This window comes from Theropithecus gelada, chromosome 14 (assembly GCF_003255815.1).
Source record: "Theropithecus gelada isolate Dixy chromosome 14, Tgel_1.0, whole genome shotgun sequence".
NCBI lineage: Eukaryota > Metazoa > Chordata > Mammalia > Primates > Cercopithecidae > Theropithecus > Theropithecus gelada.
In genome coordinates, this window is record NC_037682.1 from 67,513,409 (window position 1) to 67,537,571 (window position 24,163).

The 24,163-nt window shown below is 53.2% G+C and overlaps 1 protein-coding gene across 2 annotated transcripts; it reads left to right on the forward strand.

Moving 5' to 3' along the window:
* Positions 1-10,383: 10,383 nt before the first annotated feature.
* On the forward strand, positions 10,384-21,734 carry SERPINH1 (serpin family H member 1). Of its 2 annotated transcripts, none has more exons than XM_025355634.1 (6): positions 10,384-10,646; positions 12,062-12,105; positions 14,644-15,299; positions 17,374-17,472; positions 17,580-17,812; positions 20,728-21,734. In XM_025355634.1, the coding sequence occupies exons 3-6, from the start codon at positions 14,678-14,680 to the stop codon at positions 21,028-21,030; spliced, it is 1,257 nt and encodes a 418-aa protein (XP_025211419.1). In that variant the 5' UTR covers positions 10,384-10,646; positions 12,062-12,105; positions 14,644-14,677; the 3' UTR covers positions 21,031-21,734. The 2 variants fall into 2 exon arrangements, with proteins under 2 accessions (XP_025211419.1, XP_025211418.1); XM_025355633.1 differs by lacking the exon at positions 12,062-12,105 and having other exon boundaries at positions 10,420-10,646; positions 20,728-21,071; positions 21,258-21,734.
* Positions 21,735-24,163: the final 2,429 nt, after the last annotated feature.

A 24,163-nucleotide genomic window follows, 5' to 3' on the forward strand; every position in this document is an offset into this window, starting at 1 on the left:
ATTATTATTATTATTATTATTTGTTGCCCAGGCTGGAGTATAGTGGTGTGACCTCGGTTCACTGCAACCTCCACTTCTTGGGTTCAAGCAATTCTCCTGCCTCAGCCTCTCAAATAGCTGAGATTACAGGCACGTGCCACCACACCCAGCTAACTTTTGTATTTTAAGTAGAGGTGGGGTTTCACCATGTTGGCCAGGCTGGTCTCGAACTCCTGGCCTCAAATGATCCACCTGCCTTGGCCTCCCAAAGTGCTGGGATTATAGGCATGAACCACCATGCCCAGCCTCAAAAATTATTAAGAATTGCAGCGACAATTAGCTGGGTGTGGTGGCGGGCTCCTGTAATCCCAGCTACTCGGAAGGCTGAGGCAGGAGAATCACTTGAACCCAGGAGTTGGAGGTTGCAGTGTGCACTCCAGCCTGGGCAACACAGTGAGACTCTGTCTCAAAAAAAAAAAAAAGAAAAAAAAATTGCAGCGGCTGGGTAGCGGCTCAAGTCTGTAACCCTGGCACTTAGAGAGGCCGACGTGGAAGGATAACTTGAGCCCAAAGGATCTCTTGGGCCCAGGAGTTCAAGACCAGCCTGGGCAATAGAGAAACCCCATCTCTACAAAAAAATACAAAAATAAAAAAAAGAATTGCAGGATGACAATAGTAAAACGTCGAACCACGTGGGAGGGTCTGTGAGACTGCACAGGCTGAACACCCATGAGGTTGGCCCTGATCCTGTATTTAAAATTGTGATATTTTAGGCTGGGTGCGGTGGTTCACGCCTGTAATGCCAGCACTTGGGGAGGCTGAGGTGGGCGGATCACGAGGTCAGGAGATCGAGACCATCCTGGCGAACACGGTGAAACCCCATCTCTACTAAAAATACAAAAAAATTAGCCGGGCGTGGTGGCGGGCGCCTGTAATCCCAGCTTCTAGGGAGGCTGAGGCAGGAGAATGGCGTGAACCCGGGAGCGGAGATTGCGCCACTGCACTCAACCTGGGCGACAGAGCGAGACTCTGTCTCAAAAAAAAAAAAAAATTGTGATATTTTGTTACTCATAGGATTTTTGCATTGATTTAGATTTTTTGAAATATTGCATGCAAAGTGATTTACTTTGATGACTGAGGTTTTTGGTGCTCTCATTAATTGCACCCCCAAGGCAGGTGCCTCACTTGCCTCACCCTATTCCCAGTCTTCTCTGCTTGGTGTGCACTTCTCAACCTGAGGCAGCCTCCTCCAGGAAGTCTTCCCTGACCCCTGTTCCCACATTGGATTGGGTACTCCTGGGCTTCTTCTGGCTGGGCTACAGTCCAGAGCTCTTCTGCTTCCTCCCCTCCGTCACATTCCTGAGCACCTGGTGTGAGTGAGTCCCGTTGTTTAAGGAAGTAGATTTGGTTTTGCTTCTGTGTTCCAGAATAGGGCCTGGCTCGGAACAGTTGCTCAGGAAAAGTGGGTTTTGAGAGAAAATGAGTGGTCTCCCAGTGCTTGGAATTTTATGTCAACACGATGTCTTTGGGTCAAGCCCTTCTGTCTCCAGAAGTTCCTTGGTAAAACTTCTATGGGGTAATCCTTGGGGAAGACTCCATCTCAGAAAATGCCCAGTGGTGGCAGAGCCAGCTCTGTAGGCACTAGACATCCTCATCCCCCATCCCACCACCCATGGGCACCATGGCAGAGCCAGCCTCACCCTAGGTGGCAGGGCAGACACCTGGCATTGGCGTGGGGCTGGGCCAGTCCTGTGGACCTGTGATGCTGGCCTGTTGTTGACCTGCTTGCTCCTGCACAAACGGTGCCAAGCTCCATCTTCAGGCCAAGCTCTGTAGTTCCTCACCTCAGGGACTCATAGCCTTGCTCCAATAACCTCGCTCCCTGCCTTGTTCGGGGGACCAGACTTGGTGTCTAGATTTGTGTCTGGGACAGACCCTTTGTAGCACTCAGCACCACCATCATTAGTCTTCTAGGGACCCTGTGTCAGGGAGCTGGAGGAAGCTGCCTATGAATTCCTGAACCTTAGCCTATGCTCTGATGAGTCCTTTACCCCAATTATGTCCCAGGACTCCCTCAACCCTGGCCAGTGTTTATCCAGCTCTCCCTTCTTCATTGTTCTAACAATTTAAAGCCTCTGCCTGGGGCCTGGGGTAGGTTAACAAAGTAATCAACTTTAGGCAGTGCCCAAAATGTGGGTGGCTCCTGGAGTCCTTGGCGACACTGACGCCAGCACAAACCTTCTGACACCCTTGCAGGTATGGCCCAGTGGCTGCTGTGGACAGAATCCCAGACCCCAGCAAGGAGAGCTAGCTTCAAACCCACCTCTATAATTTCTGCTTGTTTGGGGCTCAGTTTCATCATCTGCAAAATGGGGAGAAAATGCCTACCTCATAGCAGGGTGATGGAATTAATAGAAAACACAGGAGCTCCTGGCATTAGGAAACGCTCGTTCCCTTTCTCCTGTGCTTGCTTTTGGTGTGAAGACCAGGCAGCTGTGCTCCCTGGGGACTCCCTTCCCACTCTAGCTCCCAGCCTCTGAGTTCTTTTTCACAACTCTGTGCCAACTCAAGAGATGGGGAAACTGAGGCTCAGAGGGATCAGGGACTTGCTGAATGTCAGGTGTAGAGTCAGAGGCTGAGCACAGACTGGAATCCAGGAGCTGGGGCTCAGCCAGAGGCCTGGGCTTGACAGGTGGCCAGCTGCTCCCCTCCCCTGTTTCCCCATCTGGCCCTGGGAATGCTGAGCCTGTGAAGCACAGCTGTGTATATAGCATCAGCTATGGGCTCCTCCCCCATCACACACACATGGGCACACAGACACACACAGACCCAGCCAACAGCGCTGGGTGCTTCCATGAAAGGCGTGTTTCCCTCCTGAGTCAGAGCAGACCCAGAACAGACAGCCTTTGGGCCTGGCTGGGCTGCAGTCCCAGAGCTCTAGGCGGCCCTGAGAGCCAGCCCCCTCCCTGCTGGAACCTCTGGGCAGCAGCCAGCACAGCTGCATCCCCTCAGCAAGGCCTGCAACGATAGGCCCACGTTGCATCAGCTCGGCCTGTCCCTGGGCCTGCTCTGGTCCCAACAGCCAATGGGGCCCGGCCGAGTGTACAGACCCCAGCACTGGTCCAGCCCACCCCACTACCATCACCCTGCTGCGGCCTGGTCCTCCCTCAGCTCTCAGCTAGGAGGAGGGGACTGCTGCTCCATCGCCCGGGGCATGGCCCTCCCTCTGTGCCTCTGCCCCTACTAGTGGCTCTGCCAGCTCAGCCTTGGTTTCCCTTCTGGGAGGTGGCAGGGTCACCCCTTGGCCTGGCGTGGGCCCATTTCTCCACAGCCTCTCTTCTCCTCAGGCTCTCTGTGCTTGCTCTGATCCGCATCTTTCACCTGTGGCATCTTTCAGTTACTCCCCTATAACCATGATTTGCAAATTGTCATCTCCGGAGGGGCCTTGTCTCCCAAGTACCAGACTCACAGACACTATAGCCTCCTGATGTCTCCAGTCTATGGAGCCCACCAGCTTCCCCCAGAACTCACTGCCTTCCCCCAGAGTCTTCATTGCAGGAAAGGGACCATTTGCCACTTGTTCTCCAGGCCAGGCACCAGAGAGCCCTCCTTCCCCCTTCTCCCAGGCCCTCCGTGCCCAACCCACCACCACTGGGCCCTCTCCAGCCCGAGTCCCTTGCCTGGTCCGGACACCAGCATCTCTCTCCAGGTTACCGAGCCATTCTCTCCTCTGGCCTCCTTCTCTCACTCTACATGCAGCAGCAAAGAAGCAAAAACGCAGGATGACCTGTCACCAACTTCCACAGCTTTACTCACACGTACCCCCTCCCATGGTGGCCTCTGTGGGATCTCATGCCTACCCTCCCCTGGCTGCATCCCATGAAATCTTACCATGATTTGGCTCTTTAACCTGAGGCCTAAAGCCAGCAGGTCTGGGCTGGTGGGAAATGCCAGACCTGGCCAGAGGAGCCACAGCCCCAGCCTCCCACCTTCCCCAGGGTTGCAGTGCAGTAGCTCTGAGCCCCCGGCTCAGCACCACCACTTCCCCAGCCACCCTCGGACAAGCCCCCTTCAGGCTGGAGCTTGATACCCTTCTGTGTGTTTCAACTTGGTTGATTTTTTTTTTTTGGCTAACTATAAAAGTAATATATGCTATTGAAAACAGTTCAGAGAAGCAGATAAAAGAAAATAAAGATGATATATATTTCTATCTCCAAAGATAAACACTATTAAACGATGTAAGAGTACTTCTTTGTAGCCTTTCTCTATGAATATTTTGTATACCTATATATTTTGTATTAATTACATATAATACACATTCATTCAATAAAAATCCAGTGCCGGGTGCAGTGGCTCACACCTGTCATCCTAGCACTTTGGGAGGCCAAGGCGGGAGGATCGCTTCAGCCTTTGGAGTTCAAGACCAACCTGGGCAACATGATGAGACCCTGTCTCTACAAAATCAAAACATTAGCCAGGCTTGGTGGCATACACCTGTGGTCCCAGCTACTTGGGAGTCTGAGGTGGGAGGATCGCTTGAGCCCATGACATCTAGGCTGCAGTGAGCTGTGTTTGCACCACTGCACTCCAGCCTGGGCAACAGAGTGAGATTCTGTTTCTAAATAAATAACCCCAAATCTTTTAATAGCAGAAACGTTTAAAAAATTAAGTGAAAATCACCCCAAAACCAGCATTAACTTTTTGGTGAAATGTGAACATTCTTCCAGATATCTGCAGCTCTCCCATGGAATTTTCGTAAACAGGTTGTTTCATAAACGGCTTTATTTTTTATCCAACAATCCACCAAGCGATCTTTCTGTGCCTGGGGATTACAACAAGCTTTCCCCTTTTTGACATCTGCAAATACTTCATCCCCTATTGACCTTCTCTCTAATTTTTTGTTATTACACACAAGGTTCTGAAGAACATTCTTCTACATACATCTATGCTCATATTTTTAAACATCATTTCCTTTAGTGAAGTTTCTAAAAATTGATTTTTTTTCCAAAAGAACATGAATAATTTTAAATTGTGAAAATGTGTGAATAGGTAACGTATGCTCTGCACGCTGCTTTTCCAGTCTAACACCAAATTCAGTATCAGGACATAAAGAACTTCCTGGCGTTTTTTTTTTTTTTTTTCCAGCTTCATGGTATTCCCACCCCCTATGGTTGGACAATTAGGTTGCTTCCAATTTTTGCTGTTATAAACAGTGTTGCAGGGAATTATTCAATAACATATTCTTATTTAAAAGTGCCAACTACCTTCTAGAAAGCATGTGCCAATTTCTACTCCTGCCAGGCGTGTGTACACATCTTTTTCCTGTTTAAAATGGAATCCTTCAAACTCTTCCAGACCCTGCTCATATCCCATGTTACAGATGAGGAAATTGAGGTGCAGAGAGGTGCAGTGACTTTCCAAGGTCACCGATGAACAGTGGCAGGGACAGATCCCAACACAGACTTCCTGACTCCCAGGCTGGGCTTCTCCTGCTTTGCCAGACTACTATCCTCTGCCTGTTCCTCCTCAGAGAAGTCCCCACTCCAGTCACAGCCCTTTGTTAGCGTCGTGTGTATGTGCAAGGTGAGGTGTGAGAGGAACTGATGGGATAGTGCTTAGAGGACAGAGCAGGAATGGTCAGAGGACAGGGCAGGAATGGTCAGAGGACAGGAAAGGAATGGTCAGAGGACAGGGCAGGAATGGTCAGAGGACAGGGCAGGAATGGTCAGAGCTCGCGTCTACGGGTTGTGTAAGATTTGACCAGTTGGTGAAGATGTGAGCAGAGGTGCCGAGTGGAGATCCTAACATCACTTAGTGTTCATAACATCCCCTCCTATTCATTATTTTATCTGTGTGTCTCATTATCAGTCCTATTTTACAAAGGGGGAACTTAAATCATGGGCGCATAGCCAAGGAGTGGCAGACCTGGGGCAGGGTCTCCTAACCCCCAAGTGAGGGCATTTTGCACTCCATAGCACAGCAGGGCTGCACTGGGCTGAAGCAGATTATAGCTGGTTTGGCAGGGTGTGGGGGGTGGTCAGAGCTCAGGAGTCCCTTTTCTGAGTGTCAGGGATGCTAAGACAAGGGAGGACAGCCCTGTAGCCCACCTGGGCATCGCTATTATTACAGGCTCAGCAGCACCTAAGGGACAGGAGAACAAGAAAGGAAGGGAAAGGCAGGACTGTAGTTAACACACATCCTCCATCCCACCAGCCCTTCAGGCCTGGTCTTGCAGGCACTGGAGCTGGTTGCATGGGTTGCCAGAGGAAGCCTGAGAGAGAGAGGCTGGGAGAGGGGGCAGGGAACATGAGCCTGTGCATATGTCAATACCCAGCAAACACCTGTGTAGGCAGGTGGGGTGCATTTGGGTTACTGGAGTTACACAGACATGTGTGTACATGGATTGTGTGAAGAGACTGCTTAAGTGCCATGTGTGTGCAACATGTGTGTGGGTGCACACACGCCTGTGTATATATAGCGTGTCAGTGGGATTGTGTCTGCTAGGTATTGTGCCAGGCATGTGGGTGAAGGCACTGGAGTTCCTATGTGGCTTTGCTCAGCACCAGGATTGCAGAGGGGTGGGGGCGGGCCTGCCCTGGGAGGAGGAGGAGGGGAGGAATCATGTGCCCACCCATCCCCACATGGACCGGCTGCCCACCCTCCAACGTGGCAGCACGCAGGACAGCCCTTTTTGGATGGAAGGCCCCACGCTCCGAGAGAGAGAATCCGAGATTACAGAAATCGTGTTTTCCTGACTCATGCCTTGGGCTGAGAGCACATTCTTGGCTCCTGGACAGCATCTCAAAGAAGAGCTGCCTACAGCAGCCTGGCTCCCTGAGGGAGGGGGCTGACCCTGGACTGGCAGTTGGAGCTTTCTGGGCTCCAGTTTTATACCAGTGTATAAAGAAGGGGATTAAACTTCCTTCTGATTAACGTTCTATAATTAAAAGTGAGACACAGTTGATGGTGCCCAGCACAGGGCCTGGCAGTGGCAAAATGGCCCATAAATGTCACTTCCTTCTCGTCCACTCCCTGCCTTCCCATGGATATGGCATAAACAGACCTGATTCAAAACCCAGCTCTGACTCTGGCTTGTTGTGTGCCCTTGATGCTATTGCTTAGTCTCCCTGATCCTCAGTTTCTTCATGCTGAAAATGGGAACATTCTTCCTTACCTGAAAGGAATAACTATGATAATAAATGTGAATATGTTGCACACTTAAAGGACATGCTAGTTTTTCTCCTAGGATTCTATGGGGTGAAGACTGAGTGAATCTAGCCACTGGGGCCAAAGAAAGTTGTTTCCGCAGCACCTGGCAGAACTGGGCCTACATACCCCCTGGGTCATTAGAGGGTACTGTGGGAGAAAGAGGGCTGGGAGTCCAGCTCCACCTCTGATTTGCTGTGTGACCTTGGGTAAATTCCTGCCTTCTCTGGGCCTCCGTTTTCCTCTCTGTATAGTGTGGATGCCGCTGGGTTTGATGGTTTTCTACTTCCTGCTCTCCACACCTCCCGGGACCTAGGGACCCAGAGGATTTCCAGCCAGCCTCCACGTGCCAGGCACCAGGACCACTTCCTGCAGGTAAGCGAGGCACTGGAGGAGTCCAGAGACAAAATGCTTGAGAGTTTCTCTGCTTATCAGACTCTTCTCCACCATCCGCTAAAAGAGTGCTTTTTCCAGAAAGCTCTGCCTGGAATGTGGGGGAAGGGCCACAGTCAGTCTGGGCTGGGCTCAGAGCTAAGAATATTGTGGCAAAGGCTCTTGACTTTTTTTTTTTTTTTTTTTTTTGCTGATCTTGGAAATTTAAAGGAGCCGGTTGCTTTTCCTTCTTCAGGGAGGCTGTGCTAGGGGCACAGCAGACTCAGAGCAGCCACTTCTCATCCCCTGGCCGGCCGTGCTTACCCAGTGCCTCTTCCATACTGTCCTTTTGCTGGAGCTGGGGACTCAGAGTGACAAGGAAAAGACCCTGCCCTTCCAAAGTCTCCAGTGACGGTTCACTGACAATACAGGGTGATAACAGAGATAATGCAGCAGCGGGATAGGCCACAGAGGAGGCTTCTGGGAGGTTAGTGGGGGTTGGGCCTTCAGACCCAGCCCACCTTAGGCCTCAGCTTTGCTGTCTGTAAAGGCAGATCCTCTCTCCTGTGACCTCTCGTGATACTGGGTCTATTTAACAGCATGAGCCTTGGTTTATCCCTCAAAATGGGACAGTCACAGCACTCTCAGCCTCCCCCTCAGGTGTTGGTGAAGCTTAAAAGAGCTAAGAGATGTAAGAGTGTAGAGGAAGGAAGTCTTGTCGGGATTTTGACGTCTGAACCTGCTGAAAACCCAGGCGACCCTCTCTGTTCTGCCAGCATTGATGGGCACTCTTTGTTTCTGCCCTGCCCTCAGCTTGCTGACCAAGTCACAAGGAAGCCTGAGGGCCAATGTGAGGGTGGGAGTAGAGAGTGGGGTCTGGCCTGAGACCCGGGAGTTCTCCTTGGATAAACAAGAATTTATCTTTTTTTTTTGAGATGGAGTCTCCGTCTGTCACCCATGCTGGAGTGCAGTGGCAACATCTCAGCTCACTACAACCTCCACCTCCCAGGTTCAAGCGATTCTCCCACCTCAGCCTCCTGAGTAGCTGGGATTACAGGCACATGACACCACAGCTGGCTACTTTTCATACTTTTTATTAGAGAGATGGGGTTTCACTATTTTGGCCAGGCTAATCTTGAACTCCTGACCTCAGGTGATCCACCCGCCTCAGCCTCCCAAAGTGCTGGATTACAGGTGGAAGGTTTTGTTAATAATCAGACCTGTCCTAAAAAAGAATGTGGGGCTGCCTCTGAAGGAGGTAAGCTCTCTCTTCTTAGAGGTGCTGGGTGCTTGCCTTTTTGGGATACTGAAGAGAGGGCTTCGTTTTGGGGCTGCAGACAGGAACCCCTGACCTCTGAGATGCCTTGCAGCTCAGAGTCTTTAATACATTTATTCCAGAATCCTTCGACTCTGAGATTTTGATATGTTAAGATTCCTTAGCTGGATTCAAAGACTCCTTGGGGGCTTTGAGTGAAAGTAATCTCTGATTCCTTGACCCTGAACCACAGAGTCTGAAGCTTTTGGGATCTGAGATTTCCCACAGTCTTTGTACTCAAAAGACTCTGAGCAGCAGAAGCCTACCCAGACAGAGAGGTGTGTCACCACCAGCAGGCTTCCCCACAGCCATAATGGAGGGCAGGGACCCAGGTGATTGACTCATTTGCTGGGTGCTGGTATTTTTTTGCTCCTCAGGATCCAGGCAGGCACCTAGAAGAAAGAAGACGCTCAACACAGTTTGTTGATTGAATGAATGAATGAATGAATGAATGACTGAAGAGTCCCTACCCTGTCCCTTTCTCTCCATACTGTGTCCATCCAATAGGTATCATTAAACTACTAAAGAGGACTTTTCGGAGGGTAGGGAGGAGCCTCGCTGGCCAAGCCTTTCCTTTGGCTGCCATCATCTAGGCTGCAAGCTGCTGACCAGAAATTGAGCCACCATCGCCCAGATTATTTAGGGTTTCCTAAACAATCTGCCTCACTGAATTCCCTACTAACATGCGCATACCCCTCAGATGGACATTGCACAGGGCAAGGACTTTGTTCAGCTCTCAGCTGTGTCCTCAGCACCTAGAACAGTAATGAATACCCTAGCTTAACTCGGAGGTCAAGGAGCTATCAGTTTTCGAGGGTGGGGTAGGAATTGACAGTGAGACCTGAGGCCTGTGGGAGGGGACCCAGACAGGGAGGGGATGCAATAGGGAGAGGGCCTGGGGTGACAAGGATTGAGAAAGCGAGAGAGAGGGGAAAAAAAGCAAGGGATGCCTTAGCACCACACTTCACAGCCAAGGGAACAGAGGGCCAGAAAGGGAAAGTAATCTGCTTAGGGTCACACAGCACCTTGCTCAGTGGAGAGCCAGGTTTTCCTTCCTCTGCACTCCTCCAAGCCCAGCCAGACCACCTGAAGTTCCCCAGGCATCTCTGCTTCTATTACTCCAAGACTTGAACCCTCCGGGTGCCAGGCAGGTACTGGGTGCGGTCGGCTCCCTCTCCCTCTGGCCATCGCTGAGGTTGAGGTTTTTTGAATGAACAAGCATGGAGAAGGGCACTGCCTTCAGAAGCCTGACCGTCTCCCCTGAGAGGGAGAGGGGTGCATAGGGCTCAATTATGCTTCAGCTTGAAAATGGGGGAGAGCGGGGAGAAGGGGAGATGGCTCTGCTTGGAGCAGAGCCCCTGAGGGGAAAAGGGTGCCTGAAGGAATGTGCAATTAGGAGTGGGCTAGCTTGTGCAGAGAGCCTGGGAGTGGGAGGAGTCTCGCACTCTGAAGGACACGCTGGTCCCCGTGGGGACTCCCGGCGCCCCGCAGCCTGGGCCGCCGAGGGGGGCAGTAGGACCCAGGGACCGGGAGGCGCCGGCAGAGGGAGGGGCCGGGGGCTGGGGAGGTTTGAGGGAGGTCTTTGGCTTTTTTTGGCGGAGCTGGGGCGCCCTCCGGAAGCGTTTCCAACTTTCCAGAAGTTTCTCGGGACGGGCAGGAGGGGGTGGGGACTGCCATATATAGATCCCAGGAGCCGGGGAGCGGGCGAAGAGCAGAATCGTGTCGCGGCTCGAGAGCTAGAGTCACGTCCCGGCGCCAGCCCAGCCCGACCCAGGTGAGGCGCGGGAGACGCCTGCGTGCGGCCCGGGGGAGCGCCGAACAATCTGGGGGTGCGCGAGTGAGTGAGAAGGGCTAGGGGACCCTGCGAAGCGTTGGGGGCCAAGCCAGAGCCTGCAAACTGGAGCCCCCGGCACTTTGTGGGCCGCTGGAGGGTTTGGAATCGAGAGCCCAGGGCTAGCCGGTGATGGAGCCAGCTGAGGGCTAGGGCGGAGATAGGAGCCGGGGTGGGAGTCCGTGCACTCGGAGGACTGGGAAAAAGTGCAGGGATCCCTAGAAGGTGGTGCTGGCAGAGATGAGACTAGGTGCTGTGTAAAGGGGCCTGGGGGCGGAGAGCAGAGCCTCTGCGGAAAGAAACAGAGGAGGAAGGAGATGGGGTCCGGTGCCTTTTCCCGCAGGGGTAGGGAAGACAGGCCGGCCTCGCAGTTCCCGGTCACTTCCGTTCTATGGTTGAGACTCAGGGGCAGCAGTGATTGGTGGCCCAGCCTCCTCACAGGCTTGCTGAGGGAATCTTAGCCTCCTGAAGGTAGTAGGGTGGTGGGAAAGGAGGTGAAATAGTCTTGACTCCTGGGGTCCATGTGCTCTGATAGAAGTGGGCGACAGTGGCTCAATTTCTCATCAGCAGCTTGCAGCCTGGATGATGGCAGTCAAGGGAAACACTTGGCCAGCGAGGCTCCCTACCCTCCGAAAAAGGGAGTAGGGGTCAGCAGGATCTGCTCTGCTTTGGGGATGAAGGGGCTGACTAGAAGGATTTGAGTCTCTCCTTCTGTCCACTGCCACCGGGTTCTTGGAGTAACTGCAGGGTTTAGTTAAACTGCAGAGTCTAACTTCCAGAGGCTGGGGTTCCCTGCCCCCCAGCTTAGAAACATTCCTGAGGTGGCTGGAGAGCAGGAGGGACAATGAATGCACTTCCAGACTGGCCCAGAGTCTCAGCCCCTCCTCTTCCTTTTTTTCCGGCTGGTCCCTCTGGGCTGTAGGGCCCAGATGGAGGCCTGGGGAGAATGAGGGGGGCTTTGGTTCTCCGGAATTCTGACCGGGGCCACACCCTACTGTCTTCAGATGGTTCATGTACCCATCCCCCCTTCCTGTCCTCTCCTTTGTCTCCTCTGTCACCGGGAATCCCAGCAGAGATTTTTTGTACTGGCTGTGTAACAGGACACCGCATGCAGCCCTCCGGAGGGGATCTGTGCTTCTGTGAGGAAGAACCCCTGTGCTAGGAAGGCGGACCCCTGTTTATCCCGAGAGACCTGGGTGGCCCCCTGCCCTGGCCTCATTTCTCCCATTGTACAGTGAGGTGGTCGACCTCCAAGGGCCCTGTAGATTGGGAACTGGTTGTGCCCTCTGCGCCAGGGGCCTCCTCACCATCTGTCCTCTGCCCTCTCCCATCCTCTTCACTCTTCTGTTTTCTTTCAGAATGAAAAAGGCAGGCATTGACCTCCCTCTGAGGCAGTTTCCAGGTACTTTAGACCTCTCAAGTATTTGGGACCCTCTGGTGGCCCCCATCATCTCCTCCCTTTCCCTTCCAGACCCTGCTCAGTCCGACTAGCTGTGGGCACAGTCCTGGCTAGGTGATCTTGTATTTTCTTTGTGGGACTGTAACTCAGCTAACCTTGGCCTGAGGGCCGGCATTTCTCTGTGGCGAGATGGGCTGGGCTGTGGGAGGCTGACCTGCTTGCAGTAACTTGCCTTTCCCCGTTCCTGCTGCTGGGTTTAATGGGGCTGCCCTTCTCCCCAGTAGTGCATCTCCCTTCAGAGATCCATGTGCAGATGGGAAGGGAACTAAGGCCAAGAAGGCTCCTGGAGTCCCCGGGCAAATACGTGGCACCCCCAGGGACCTGAATCAGACCTGCTTCCCAGGCTGGAAGCCCCCCTCTGCCGGCCGGTGGAGACAGTTCAGCTTCCTGCCTGCCACGTCACCACCAGGAGCAGGCGCTAAGCTGCCGCGGGCCTAGCGAGCTGCCTGAGGAATCCCAAACCAGTTATTTGGAGCTTGCTTGAGAAGCCCCTCCCAGTCCTTTGAGGTTCTGGCTGGTGGGGGTGGGGGCTGTCAAGATGGTACCTGCCACGTTGCATGGCTGGGAGCGGGCTCTTCAGCTGCCTTCTCTGGGAAGGGAGGCTGGTGGCCTCGGTTGCGGTCTGAGCTCCAGCATCACTGGTCTGGATCAGAAGTGGCTTTTGAGTAGGGTGGCCATATGCCTATTATCCTGGTGTAATAATTAGTAGTGCCCATTTTACTTTTATAAGTGTCCTTGTTTGTACAATAAATTATATGGTTGTTCTGCCTTTGAGGCTCCAGTTCTGGCAGGGAAGGAGCCAGGGCTGGGAGGAAGGTGTCTTGGGGTTTATTCTAGGCCCCAGGATCCCCCCTTCATTTTAGGGTGAGACTCAGATCTCCCCGCTCCTGCCAGACATTTGTAGATCTCTGGGCCTTCCCTCTTCTCCCCACCTCCCTCCCTTGGACCCTTTGCTTCTCTTATACTGCACCTTCAAGGCTTCGAGGAGGGTGGCAGTCCCGGGAGATGGGGAACCTGTCCAGGTTTTTGGGATGGCAGCAGTAGAGTCTTCCCAGAAATACAGTGGTCCCCAGGCAGCCAGAGTCCTGAGGGTCTTCCACCAGGATCTCAAATTTCGGTCTTCTTCAAGGATGACCCCAAGTTGGGATCTACCAGAGCAGTGGTATTGCAGCCTCCATCAGGGTTCCTTCTATCCTTCCCTTTGCGCTGTCATCTCTCCTATGCTGTTGCACCACGTAGAGGAGGATAATGGCCTGAAGGGAGAGAGGGAGTGTGGAAGCATCCCAGGAACAGAGACTGTCCCAACTGGAGGCCCCAGAGAGGGGACTGGGGCTTGTCCTGGGGGCCACTGCTACTGCTGGGGCTTGGGGAGGAGGCCTGAGGGCAACCCTGAAGCCTTGGAGCAAATGGCCTGTGTGGCAGAGGCTGTCAGATGGGAGGGCAGAATGGAATCTGACATGGCTCCAGCTTCCTTGGAGGGTGAGTGCACATCTGGCCAGCTGCTGGTGATGGGGGAGGGGGTCACTGCTCTATCGAGCTGTGACTCACCCTTTTCCCTAGTATCCTGTCCTTGTGCTATGTCAGGAAGCTTCCTCCCCACCCCCACCGAGTCTTCAAAGGAGTTGGTCCCTCAGGAGCTTTTGTCCTGGGGATTTCCCATCCGCACCAGGAGCATCGTGGGCAGATGGACACTCCAAGTTCCTGCCCAGAGAGAAGCCTTGGGCATGGAGACCTGGACCCTTCAGACTGGAAAAGGGAGACTGAGGCTGAGTGGACACAGGACACACACACACTCTCAGGGTCACCCTTGGGGCAGCAGAGTGAAGCATCTGGGCTCCCCATTTAATGAGTGACCCAACCGGTGACTCATTAACATCCCAGAGCAGAAAGAAAGGCATGGGGCGGGGCAGCCCTCCAGGTCTGTCCCTCATCCCTTGCCCAGGCATCTGGGCTTCCTGCAGATTCTCAGCTCAGCTGCTGCTTTTTCTCACTGGAAAAGGGCCCCCAGGGTTATGTGAGATCAGGGCTGACCACTCTATAAAACTGATGAGGACCCCAGGTCTGGCCAAGTGACCCTGTTTTACCTTCATTCAGGAAGAGCTGAGGCCTACTGTGTACTAGGCACGGGGGATATAGTGGCAACCAGATTGGCTAGGTTTTCTGTCCTTCTGGAGGCCACAGCCTACTTAGGAGCAGAAATAGGTATGTAATAAACACACAAATAAGTGGAAGTGTTGGCTGGCCAATGCGGGAAATCAATAAGGTGGTCTGGTGGTGACTTGCTGGGAATGCTGCTTTGAGTAGGGAGGTCACAGAAGCCTCTGAGAGGCTGGCAACCCTGAGTCAGGTCTGGGATTCCTGGACTGTGGGCTCTCTTGCCCCCATCTCCAGGGGACTTGTGGTAGCCAGAGGGCTGGGGGTGGTTGTTGGGGGAGGAAGGCCTTGGGCTTCAAGACCACCCTGTCTGTGCAACCCTCACAGGCCCACCGTGGTGCACGAAAACCACCTCCCAGCCATGCACTCCCTCCTGCTCCTCAGCGCCTTCTGCTTTCTTGCGGTGGCTCTGACCGCCGAGGTGAAGAAACCTGCAGCTGCAGCAGCTCCTGGAACCGCAGAAAAGTTGAGTCCCAAGGCGGCCACGCTTGCTGAGCGCAGCGCCGGCCTGGCCTTCAGCCTGTACCAGGCCATGGCCAAGGACCAGGCAGTGGAGAACATCCTGGTGTCGCCCGTGGTGGTGGCCTCGTCGCTGGGGCTCGTGTCGCTGGGTGGCAAGGCGACCACGGCGTCGCAGGCCAAGGCAGTGCTGAGCGCTGAGCAGCTGCGCGACGAGGAGGTACACACCGGCCTGGGCGAGCTGCTGCGCTCACTCAGCAACTCCACGGCGCGCAACGTGACTTGGAAGCTGGGCAGCCGCCTATACGGACCCAGCTCTGTGAGCTTCGCTGATGACTTCGTGCGCAGCAGCAAGCAGCACTACAACTGCGAGCACTCCAAGATCAACTTCCGCGACAAGCGCAGCGCGCTGCAGTCCATCAATGAGTGGGCTGCGCAGACCACAGACGGCAAGCTGCCCGAGGTCACCAAGGACGTGGAGCGCACGGACGGCGCCCTGCTAGTCAACGCCATGTTCTTCAAGCGTGAGTCGGGGGTGCGCTCAGGGGTCCTCTTCCTCCTCCTGCCAGGACCCCCTACAAGAGTTAGGACGACATTCCATGCACTCCATTCTTCAGTGCCTCTCATTTATGCTGTGACAACCCAGGGAGGCAGGACTGTCACTGAGCGTTTTGTACAGACTGGAAACTAGATTCAGAGACAGGTAGTGTGTAAAGGAATGGTTCAGGGAGCCGAGGCCCCAGAGGGACTCCATGGAATATGTTCCGACCGAACTTCGTCAAAGTGCTCCTCCTTTATATCTTGGAATGAATAAAATTTAATAATCCATTCTGCCTCAGTAGTGAGCTAGAGAAAGAACCCGAATCCTTTTTTTAAACTTATTTTTATTTTGAGATAGTCTCACTCTGTCACCCAGTCTGGAGTGCAGTGGCACGATCTCAGCTCACTGCAGCCTTGGCCTCCCAGGTTCAAGCAATTCTCCTGCTTTAGTCTCCCGAGTAACTGGGATTACAGGCGCCTACCACCACACCCAGCTAATTTTTTTTTTTTTTTTTTTTTTTTTTTTTTTTGAGACGGAGTCTCGCGCTGTCGCCCAGGCTGGAGTGCAGTGGCCGGATCTCAGCTCACTGCAAGCTCTGCCTCCCGGGTTCACGCCATTCTCCGGCCTCAGCATCCCGAGTAGCTGGGACTACAGGCGCTGCCACCTCACCCGGCTATTTTTTGTATTTCTTAGTAGAGACGGGGTTTCACCGTGTTAGCCAGGATGGTCTCGATCTCCTGACCTCGTGATCCGCCCATCTCGGCCTCCCAAAGTGCTGGGATTACAGGCTTGAGCCACCGCGCCCGGCCTAATTTTTGTATTTTTAGTAGAGACAGGGTTTTGCCATGTTGGCCAGGCTGGTCTCAAACTTCTGGCCTCAAGTGATCTGCCCACCTCGGCCTCCCAAAGTGCTGGGATTACAGGTGCGAGCCACCATAACCGACCAAGACCCCGAATCCTTAAAGCAACCTTGGGGACAGGCAGTGTTACCTTCATTTCACAGTGAGGAAACAGGCTCAGCGAGGAGGAAGCAAAGCCAGGACTCAGGCCCAGATGCCTCTGTCTTCAGTTGAAGATTAGATGTAGGGTTAATAAATATTTTTGAGTACCTACATAGACAATACTATTCTCACAGTTTGCTGTGAGAATGAAGTAACCCTTGTTTTACAAATGAGGCCAAGCTAGGAGAGGTGAGGTCTCCCCGAGTCGGTGACTGAGCTTGGATTGGAACACAGGTCTGGCTGTGAGCAAGGGCAGGGTTCAGGCCACTCTCAGATATTTTTTGTTGTGATTTTCTGGTCATGGAGATAGAACTTGCAGAGAAAAATGAAGGGTGGGCCGAGCACAGTAGCTCATTCCTGTAATCCTAGCACTTTGGGAGGTCAAGGTAGGTGGATCACATGAGCCCAGGAATTCGAGACCAGCCTGGGTAAGATGGCGAGACCCCATCTCTACAAAAAATTAGCCAGGCGTGGTGGCACATGTTGGTAGTCCCAGCTACCCTGGAGGCTGAGGTGTGAGGATTGCTGGAGCCCGGGAATTCAAGACTGCAGTGCGTCGTGATTGCACCACAGCACTCCAGCTGGGGGACGGAGTAGGACGGACCTTATCTCAAAAAGAAAAATAAAAAAAAAAATGAAGGGTGGTCATGGGGCACTCCCTGCCCAGGGCACAGCTGTCCCTCAGGTACCAGGTAGGGTAGAAAACCCACCTCAGAGCATGTTTCCAAAATATCTGACAAGTGCCAGAGCTGGGGGTGGCCATAGAGGTAGGTGGCTGAACTGAGGGTGGAATAAATTCTGTTTCATGTGGGAGCAGCCAGGCACTGACTGTAGGGAACCGCATCCTCAGATGGCATGTCCTGGGGCCAAGACCCCTTCCCAAAGCTGGGAACATGGACTCTGTGGGCTGGGTGCTCTACAGCTGGGCTCTGAAGAATGGAGCAAAGACCTGTGGCAGGGACAAATCAAGGGTCTGCAGTTGGGGGTGGCTGTGGGCTGTCATTGTGTCTGGGGGCGGCCATGTGTCTCTGACCCTGTGTTTTGCCCCAACTACAGCACACTGGGATGAGAAATTCCACCACAAGATGGTGGACAACCGTGGCTTCATGGTGACTCGGTCCTATACCGTGGGTGTCATGATGATGCACCGGACAGGTAGGTGCTGTGAGGAGCAGGGTGTCAAGGTGGGTGGAGATCTAAGGGTAGTTAGGGTCTGACCCCTGCACACAGGGTGCCCAGTGTCCTCTCCGCTCCTCTCCCAGGCCTCTACAACTACTATGACGACGAGAAGGAAAAGCTGCAAATCGTGGAGATGCCCCTGGCCCACAAGCTCTCCAGCCTCATCATCCTCATGCCCCATCACGTGGAGCCTCTTGAGCGCCTTGAAAAGCTGCTGACCAAAGAGCAGCTGAAGATCTGGATGGGGAAGATGCAGAAGAAGGCTGTCGCCATCTCCTTGCCCAAGGGTGTGGTGGAGGTGACCCATGACCTGCAGGTAAGGGGTGGCCCAGCCCAGGGGCCTGCAGGGCTTGGAGTCAGGGGGAGGTGTTGGGGACCCACTCACCAATTCAGCAGGTCTATCCCAAGACCCTCTGGATGTCCAGGCAGTGCTGGGCTCTGTGATAGGGGAAGTTGGGACAGGAGGTGTGGGCCCTGCCCTTGGGAAGATGATGATAATACCAGCAGCTAAATATAACGGAACACTTCCTGTATGCTAGACGTTCTTCTCAGCACTTTATATGTTTTTATTTTTGTTTTTGTTTTTGTTTTGAGATGGAGTCTCACTCTGTTGCCCAGGCTGGAGTGCAATGGTGCCATCTCGGCTCACTGCAACCTCCACCTCCCGGATTCAGGCAGTTCTCCGGCCTCAGCCTCCCGAGTAGCTGGGATTACAGGCATGAGCCACCACCCCCAGCTAATTTTTGTATTTTTTTTTTTTTTTTTTTTTTTTGAGACGGAGTCTCGCTCTGTCGCCCAGGCTGGAGTGCAGTGGCGATCTCGGCTCACTGCAAGCTCCACCTCCCGGGTTCACGCCATTCTCCCGCCTCAGCCTCCGAGTAGCTGGGACTACAGGCGCCCGCCACCACGCCCGGCTAGTTTTTTGTATTTTTAGTAGAGACGGGGTTTCACCATGTTAGCCAGGATGGTCTCGATCTCCTGACCTCGTGATCCACCTGCCTCGGCCTCCCAAAGTGCTGGGATTACAGGCTTGAGCCACCGCGCCCGGCCAATTTTTGTATTTTTAATAGAGACAGGATTTCACCATGTTGGCCAGGCTGGTCTTGAACTCCTGACCTCAAGTGATTCGCCTGCCTCCGTCTCCCAAAGTGCTGGAATTACAGGTGTGAGCCACCATACCCAGCCTTTGTATGTATTAAACTCTTTTAATCCTCAAAACAACTTTATTAGGTAGGACTATAAATTTCATCTTAGAGATGAGGAAACTGAGGCTCAGAAAAGTTAAGTAACCTGTGCAAAGTCACACAGCTAGTAATTCAGACATCTTGCACCAGAGCTCACCTTCGATCACAGCACTGCCTCTGAGGTCTGAAGTGCCCCCAGTTATAGATTGTTTAAGCTGGAGGATTATCTACCATGCAATAATCAGACTGGTAGCTATGGGTCATCTAGGGTGGCCAGAAACTTAACACACATGCTCAAGATTCTCCCTTGCAGCCACCCTGGGCAGTGGGCAGAGGCTCAGGGAGAAGCAATGACTCGCTAAGTTTCCCCAGGCTCGTAAGTGGTGGAGTTGCAATTAGACCTCAAGGTAAAAACATAATAGCGGCCTTTTTGTCATCAAGAGAGAGATTTTTGACTTACTCAAAAAAGGAAACTTTTGTGTCATTTTTTCCTTGGATGCCAAAAATGGTTCTCACCTGCAGAGTTGATCCAGACTTGCTGCCCAGACGGCTTGGAGAGAGAAAGCTGGAGATGAAGTGGGGCTTAGGCTCCAAACCAGGGACAAGTGAAGCTTGTACTGGTTTGTGCTGTAGACCCTGGGAGTTCCTGGAGAGGGGTCACTGCCTCTCTCCTGGTCCTGGGCCTGATCCTTCCCTAGCCCCTTCTCCAGTGACTGTTGTCCCACGCCCTTCTCCCCTTGTTCCTCTGGTGTCTTCCTGGAACCCTCAGTGGAGACCCCACCCCCCAGTTCATGGGGTAGATTGAGTTGGGAAATTTGAGGTGGATGACGTGTGCGAGGTCATCAGGGTGGGAAGAGCTGGGCCTACCTCGAATGCCTGTCTCAGGACCCGCTGAGTCTCAGGACCTCAGGCCTAATTCCTGTGCGGCCTTGCCAGGGAGGTGGAGGTTATCCTGCAGAACCCTGGGCCCTGCCATTTACTCAGCCCACAGCCCTTTACTGTCCTCTCTCCGGCATTGAGAGCCAGGGAGAGCCCTGGACGTGGGCCCTGCCCTCAGGAAGCTCCAAGCCAGGTGAGAGAGACAGGCAGCACCAGACTGATAACAGGAAGGTCCAGGGAGACACCACTCGTCTTGTGGGCTCGGGAAGCCTTCCTGAAAGAAGTGGGTTCTAAAGAGCCCAAATGGGAGACAGGATGGCCATCCAGGGTATAAGCTGTCCAGTGAGGCTGTCTGGAGAGTGGGGTGGGGCGTGCCAAGGGATGTGGCTGGAGGCTGCCACGGAGGCACAGGTCATATGTTAAAGAGCTTATGGTTGGCTTCCAAGAGCTGTGCAGGGCGGTGGAAAGATGCGTGTGTGTGTTTGTGTATGTGTTTTAACTTTTTACTATAGAACATTGGAAAAATAAATTAAAAGTAGATTAGTGTAACGAACCCTCAAGTGTCTATCACCCAGCTTCAAGCATTATCAGCTCACGGCCAATAGTGAGCCATCTCTACCCACCAATTCCCCCCTGCATCCGATTATTCTGAAGCAAATTCCAGGCATCCTATCACTCTGGACAGGTGTTAAGCCCCAGAGTGATGTGGACGTAGTTGTCCTTAGATCAGTCTTTCTCAAACTTGAGTATGCTAAGAAAGCACTTGGGGAGTTTGTGAAAAGGAATCCATGCCCAATCCCAGAGATTCTGATTCAGGGGGTCTGGGCTGGGGTCAGGACATGAGCATTTCAGATAAGCTCCTGGGTGGTGCCCATGCTGCCTGTCCCTGAACTGCGGCTGGGCAGTGCTAGGATAGTTTCTCACTTGTTTTCTGAGTCTCAGCTTCCTCCTCTGTGAAGTGGGGATTAGAAGCCCTTGTAGGGTTGCAGTGAGAATTGAGAAAGCTGTGGTTTGAAGTGCCCAGTGCCATGCCCGGCATACAGAAGGTGGCCAGGGAGCAGTTCTCTCCTCTCTGAGGAGCAGTCAGGGTAGTATGGGGTGGAGGGTTTGAGGGTGGAGGAGCCTGGCATGCCATGGCCTCACCTGGCACACCTCCTTGTTCCCACAGAAACATCTGGCTGGGCTGGGCCTGACTGAGGCCATTGACAAGAACAAGGCCGACTTGTCACGCATGTCAGGCAAGAAGGACCTGTACCTGGCCAGCGTATTCCACGCCACCGCCTTTGAGTTGGACACAGACGGCAACCCCTTTGACCAGGACATCTATGGGCGCGAGGAGCTGCGCAGTCCCAAGCTGTTCTACGCCGACCACCCCTTCATCTTCCTGGTGCGGGACACCCAGAGCGGCTCCCTGCTGTTCATTGGGCGCCTGGTCCGGCCTAAGGGTGACAAGATGCGAGACGAGTTATAGGGCCTCAGGGTGCACACAGGATGGCAGGAGGCAGCCAAAGGCTCCTGAGACACATGGGTGCTATTGGGGTTTGGGGGTAGGTGAGGTACCAGCCTTGGATACTCCATGGGGTGGGGGTGGAAAAAAAGACCAGGGTTCCCGTGTGCCTGAGCGGACCTTCCCAGCTAGAATTCACTCCACTTGGACATGGGCCCCAGACACCATGATGCTGAGCTTGGAAACTCCACATCCTGTGGGACCTGGGCCACAGTCATCCTGCCTGCCCTCAAAGTCCCAGATCAAGCCTGCCTCAATCAGTGTTCATATTTATAGCCAGGTACCTTCTCACCTGTGAGACCAAATTGAGCTAGCGGGGTCAGCCAGCCCTCTTCTCCTGATGCCAAAACACCTCAGCTGCCTCCCTAGCTCTATCCCAACCTCTCCCAACTATAAAACTAGGTGCTGCAGCCCCTGGGACCAGGCACCCCCAGAATGACCTGGCCACAGTGAGGCGGATGGAGAAAGAGCTCCCAGGAGGGGCTTCTGGGCAGACTCTGGTCAAGAAGCATCGTGTCTGGCGTTGTGGGGATGAACTTTTTGTTTTTGTTTCTTCCTTTTTTAGTTCTTCAAAGATGGGGAGGGAAGGGGGAACATGAGCCTTTGTTGCTATCAATCCAAGAACTTATTTGTACAATTTTTTTTTCAATAAAACTTTTCCAATGAAATTCTGTTGAAGCGTGGAAGAAGATTGGATCAGGAGATTTTTACACCATTCTTCCCAGGGGACAAGGTCTGCTGTTAAGGCAGACTTGCTACTGATGGCTTATATCAGGCCCTGGAATGCTGGCAGATCACTGTGCAGACCGCGCCAAGTGGCAGGTGCACCCCATGCTGACCCGGGAAATGGTTCTGGCTCTGGCAGCCCTGGAGAAGTTGCAGCTGCAGGGCCTGAATGAGAGCACTGGACCTGGAGCCAGTCTTCAACCTCTTCACCTTTCTTTCGTTACCCTTTTTTAAGAAGTGGGTCTTACTATGTTGCCCGGGCTGGACTCAAACTCGGGCTCGAGCGAACCTCCTTACTCAACCTCCAGAGTAGTGGACTACAGGGAGGACTATGGGCATGAGCCACTATGCCTAGCTCCTCTAGCCTTTCATTGCAAACTGACCTCATGCTGCATCCAGGGCCGCAGGTACAAACTCAGGCACACATTTAGTAAGTTGCCTGGCTTTAGGCTGGGCTTTGGAAGGAGCTTGTGGGGATCCTTGCCCTTAAGTGGCCCGAAGTGTTGGATTTGTAGCAGGCGAGGAGGAGGTACCCAACACAGTCCCTTTTGACACAGTCCTCCGGTTGGATGCCTCATGGTCCTTAGGGCTCCTGACACCGTAACTCAGGGAGAGAGAGGGATGCACAGGATGGAGCCAGTGGCCAGGGAGGCAGAGGAGCAGAGGATATTGGGCTGGAGCCCCATCTCTGCTGCCTGCTGGCCATTTAACCTTGGACAGGTCATTTTTCTCTCTGGGCACCTCCAGCTTTCCTCTGCCAAAGATTGTGACCTGGGGATTGTTGATTCAGGAAGGGACCCCTTTCCTGGCTAAACAATCCAGCAGTAGCCACCAAGATGTACATGGGTCTGCAGAAGGGCTAGCTGATTCACTCCCGTCATTGCCACAACAGAGTTTCAGCAAGACTGCTCAGAGTCCCAGGGCCGTCCTGTGCTTCAGCTCAATCATTCAGATCTCTATCCTCAAGGGGCTTTGTCTAGAGGTGGAGACTTGGACAGTGACCAGGGTGCTCAGGGCTCACTGTGTTCCAGGCACCTGGATCATTCTGTTCTGTGTGCCACGCTTGTCCCCTGCCTCAGGGCCTTTGCACTAGCTGTCCTTTCTGCCTGGCAGGCTGTTTTTGTAGATGTTTACAGTGTTGCTTTTTGTCATCCAGGATTCAGCGTAAACGTCTGCTCAGAGAGGCCTTCACTGACCACCCTACATAACCAGTCCCTCTCCCACCTCAGTTTCTCTACCATGATTTCTCACCTTACTGACTCCTTAGCACTATGAAATTACCCACTTAAGACTTCCCTGCATGCCTCCCCTCCTAGAATGGAAGCTCCATGAAGAGAGGGTGCATGGTTGGTTGTCTATTGCTGTAAGTCCTGCACCTAGTTTAGCATCATGCACATATCGAGGAAGACTTCCAGGAGGAGGTGACATGTGGGCTGCTTTAAAGGGTGAGTAGGCATTTCCGGATCAGAATAATGCTTTGAGTGAAACCAGCTGGTACTGCTTTGTGTTTTGCTCCTCCTATGTGCCAAATACTTGATATGTACAATTTTATCCAAGCTTCCTAACAACTTGGCTAGTAAGGGATTTTTCCCATTTTACAGGTGAGATAACAGGCTGAGCGGTTAAGTGAGCTGCCTGAGGCCCCCACAGTCAGTGGGGGCCGAACTGGGACTCGATCCTAGTCGGTAGGGTAGTTGCTTTGCCACATAGGAAGGGCAGGAGAGGCCCCTAACACAGTGCCTGGAACCCAGCACTGAGTACAGATTCTAGTAAAGAAGGCGCGTTAACTTGCATACAATCTGTATCCATCTCACTTAATCCCCGCAATAGCCCTATTAGGTGGGAAGTCATCCTAACTTTACAAGGTGCAGCTCAGAGAAGGCAGAGACTGGACTGGAACCTATGCTTCCTGGCCCTGAAGTTCAGCGCGTGACAGCTCCCCAACCAAGTGGAAATGGGCAGTAAAATAAGCCAGGCATGGGTGTGGGGCCACCCAGAGGACCCAAAGGGGTTCTTTTTTTTTTTTTTTTTTTTTTTTTTTGAGACGGAGTCCCGCTGTGTCGCCCAGGGTGGAGTGCAGTGGCCGGATCTCAGCTCACTGCAAGCGCCGCCTCCCGGGTTCACGCCATTCTCCTGCCTCAGCCTCCCGAGTAGCTGGGACTACAGGCGCCCGCCACCTCGCCCGGCTATTTTTTTGTATTTCTTAGTAGAGACGGGGTTTCACCATGTTAGCCAGGATGGTCTCGATCTCCTGACCTCGTGATCCGCCCATCTCGGCCTCCCAAAGTGCTGGGATTACAGGCTTGAGCCACCGCGCCCGGCCTTTTTTTTGTATTTTTTAGTAGAGACGGGGTTTCACCGTGTTAGCCAG

What these genes read in the sequence shown, in the direction of transcription:
- SERPINH1 (XM_025355634.1), top strand. Translation starts at nt 14,678, where the DNA reads ATGCACTCCCTCCTGCTCCTCAGCGCCTTCTGCTTTCTTGCGGTGGCT. An exon ending in CAACGCCATGTTCTTCAAGC is followed by an intron (nt 15,300 to 17,373) that starts GTGAGTCGGGGG and finishes CCCCAACTACAG; the next exon opens with CACACTGGGATGAGAAATTC. An exon ending in CATGATGATGCACCGGACAG is followed by an intron (nt 17,473 to 17,579) that starts GTAGGTGCTGTG and finishes CTCCTCTCCCAG; the next exon opens with GCCTCTACAACTACTATGAC.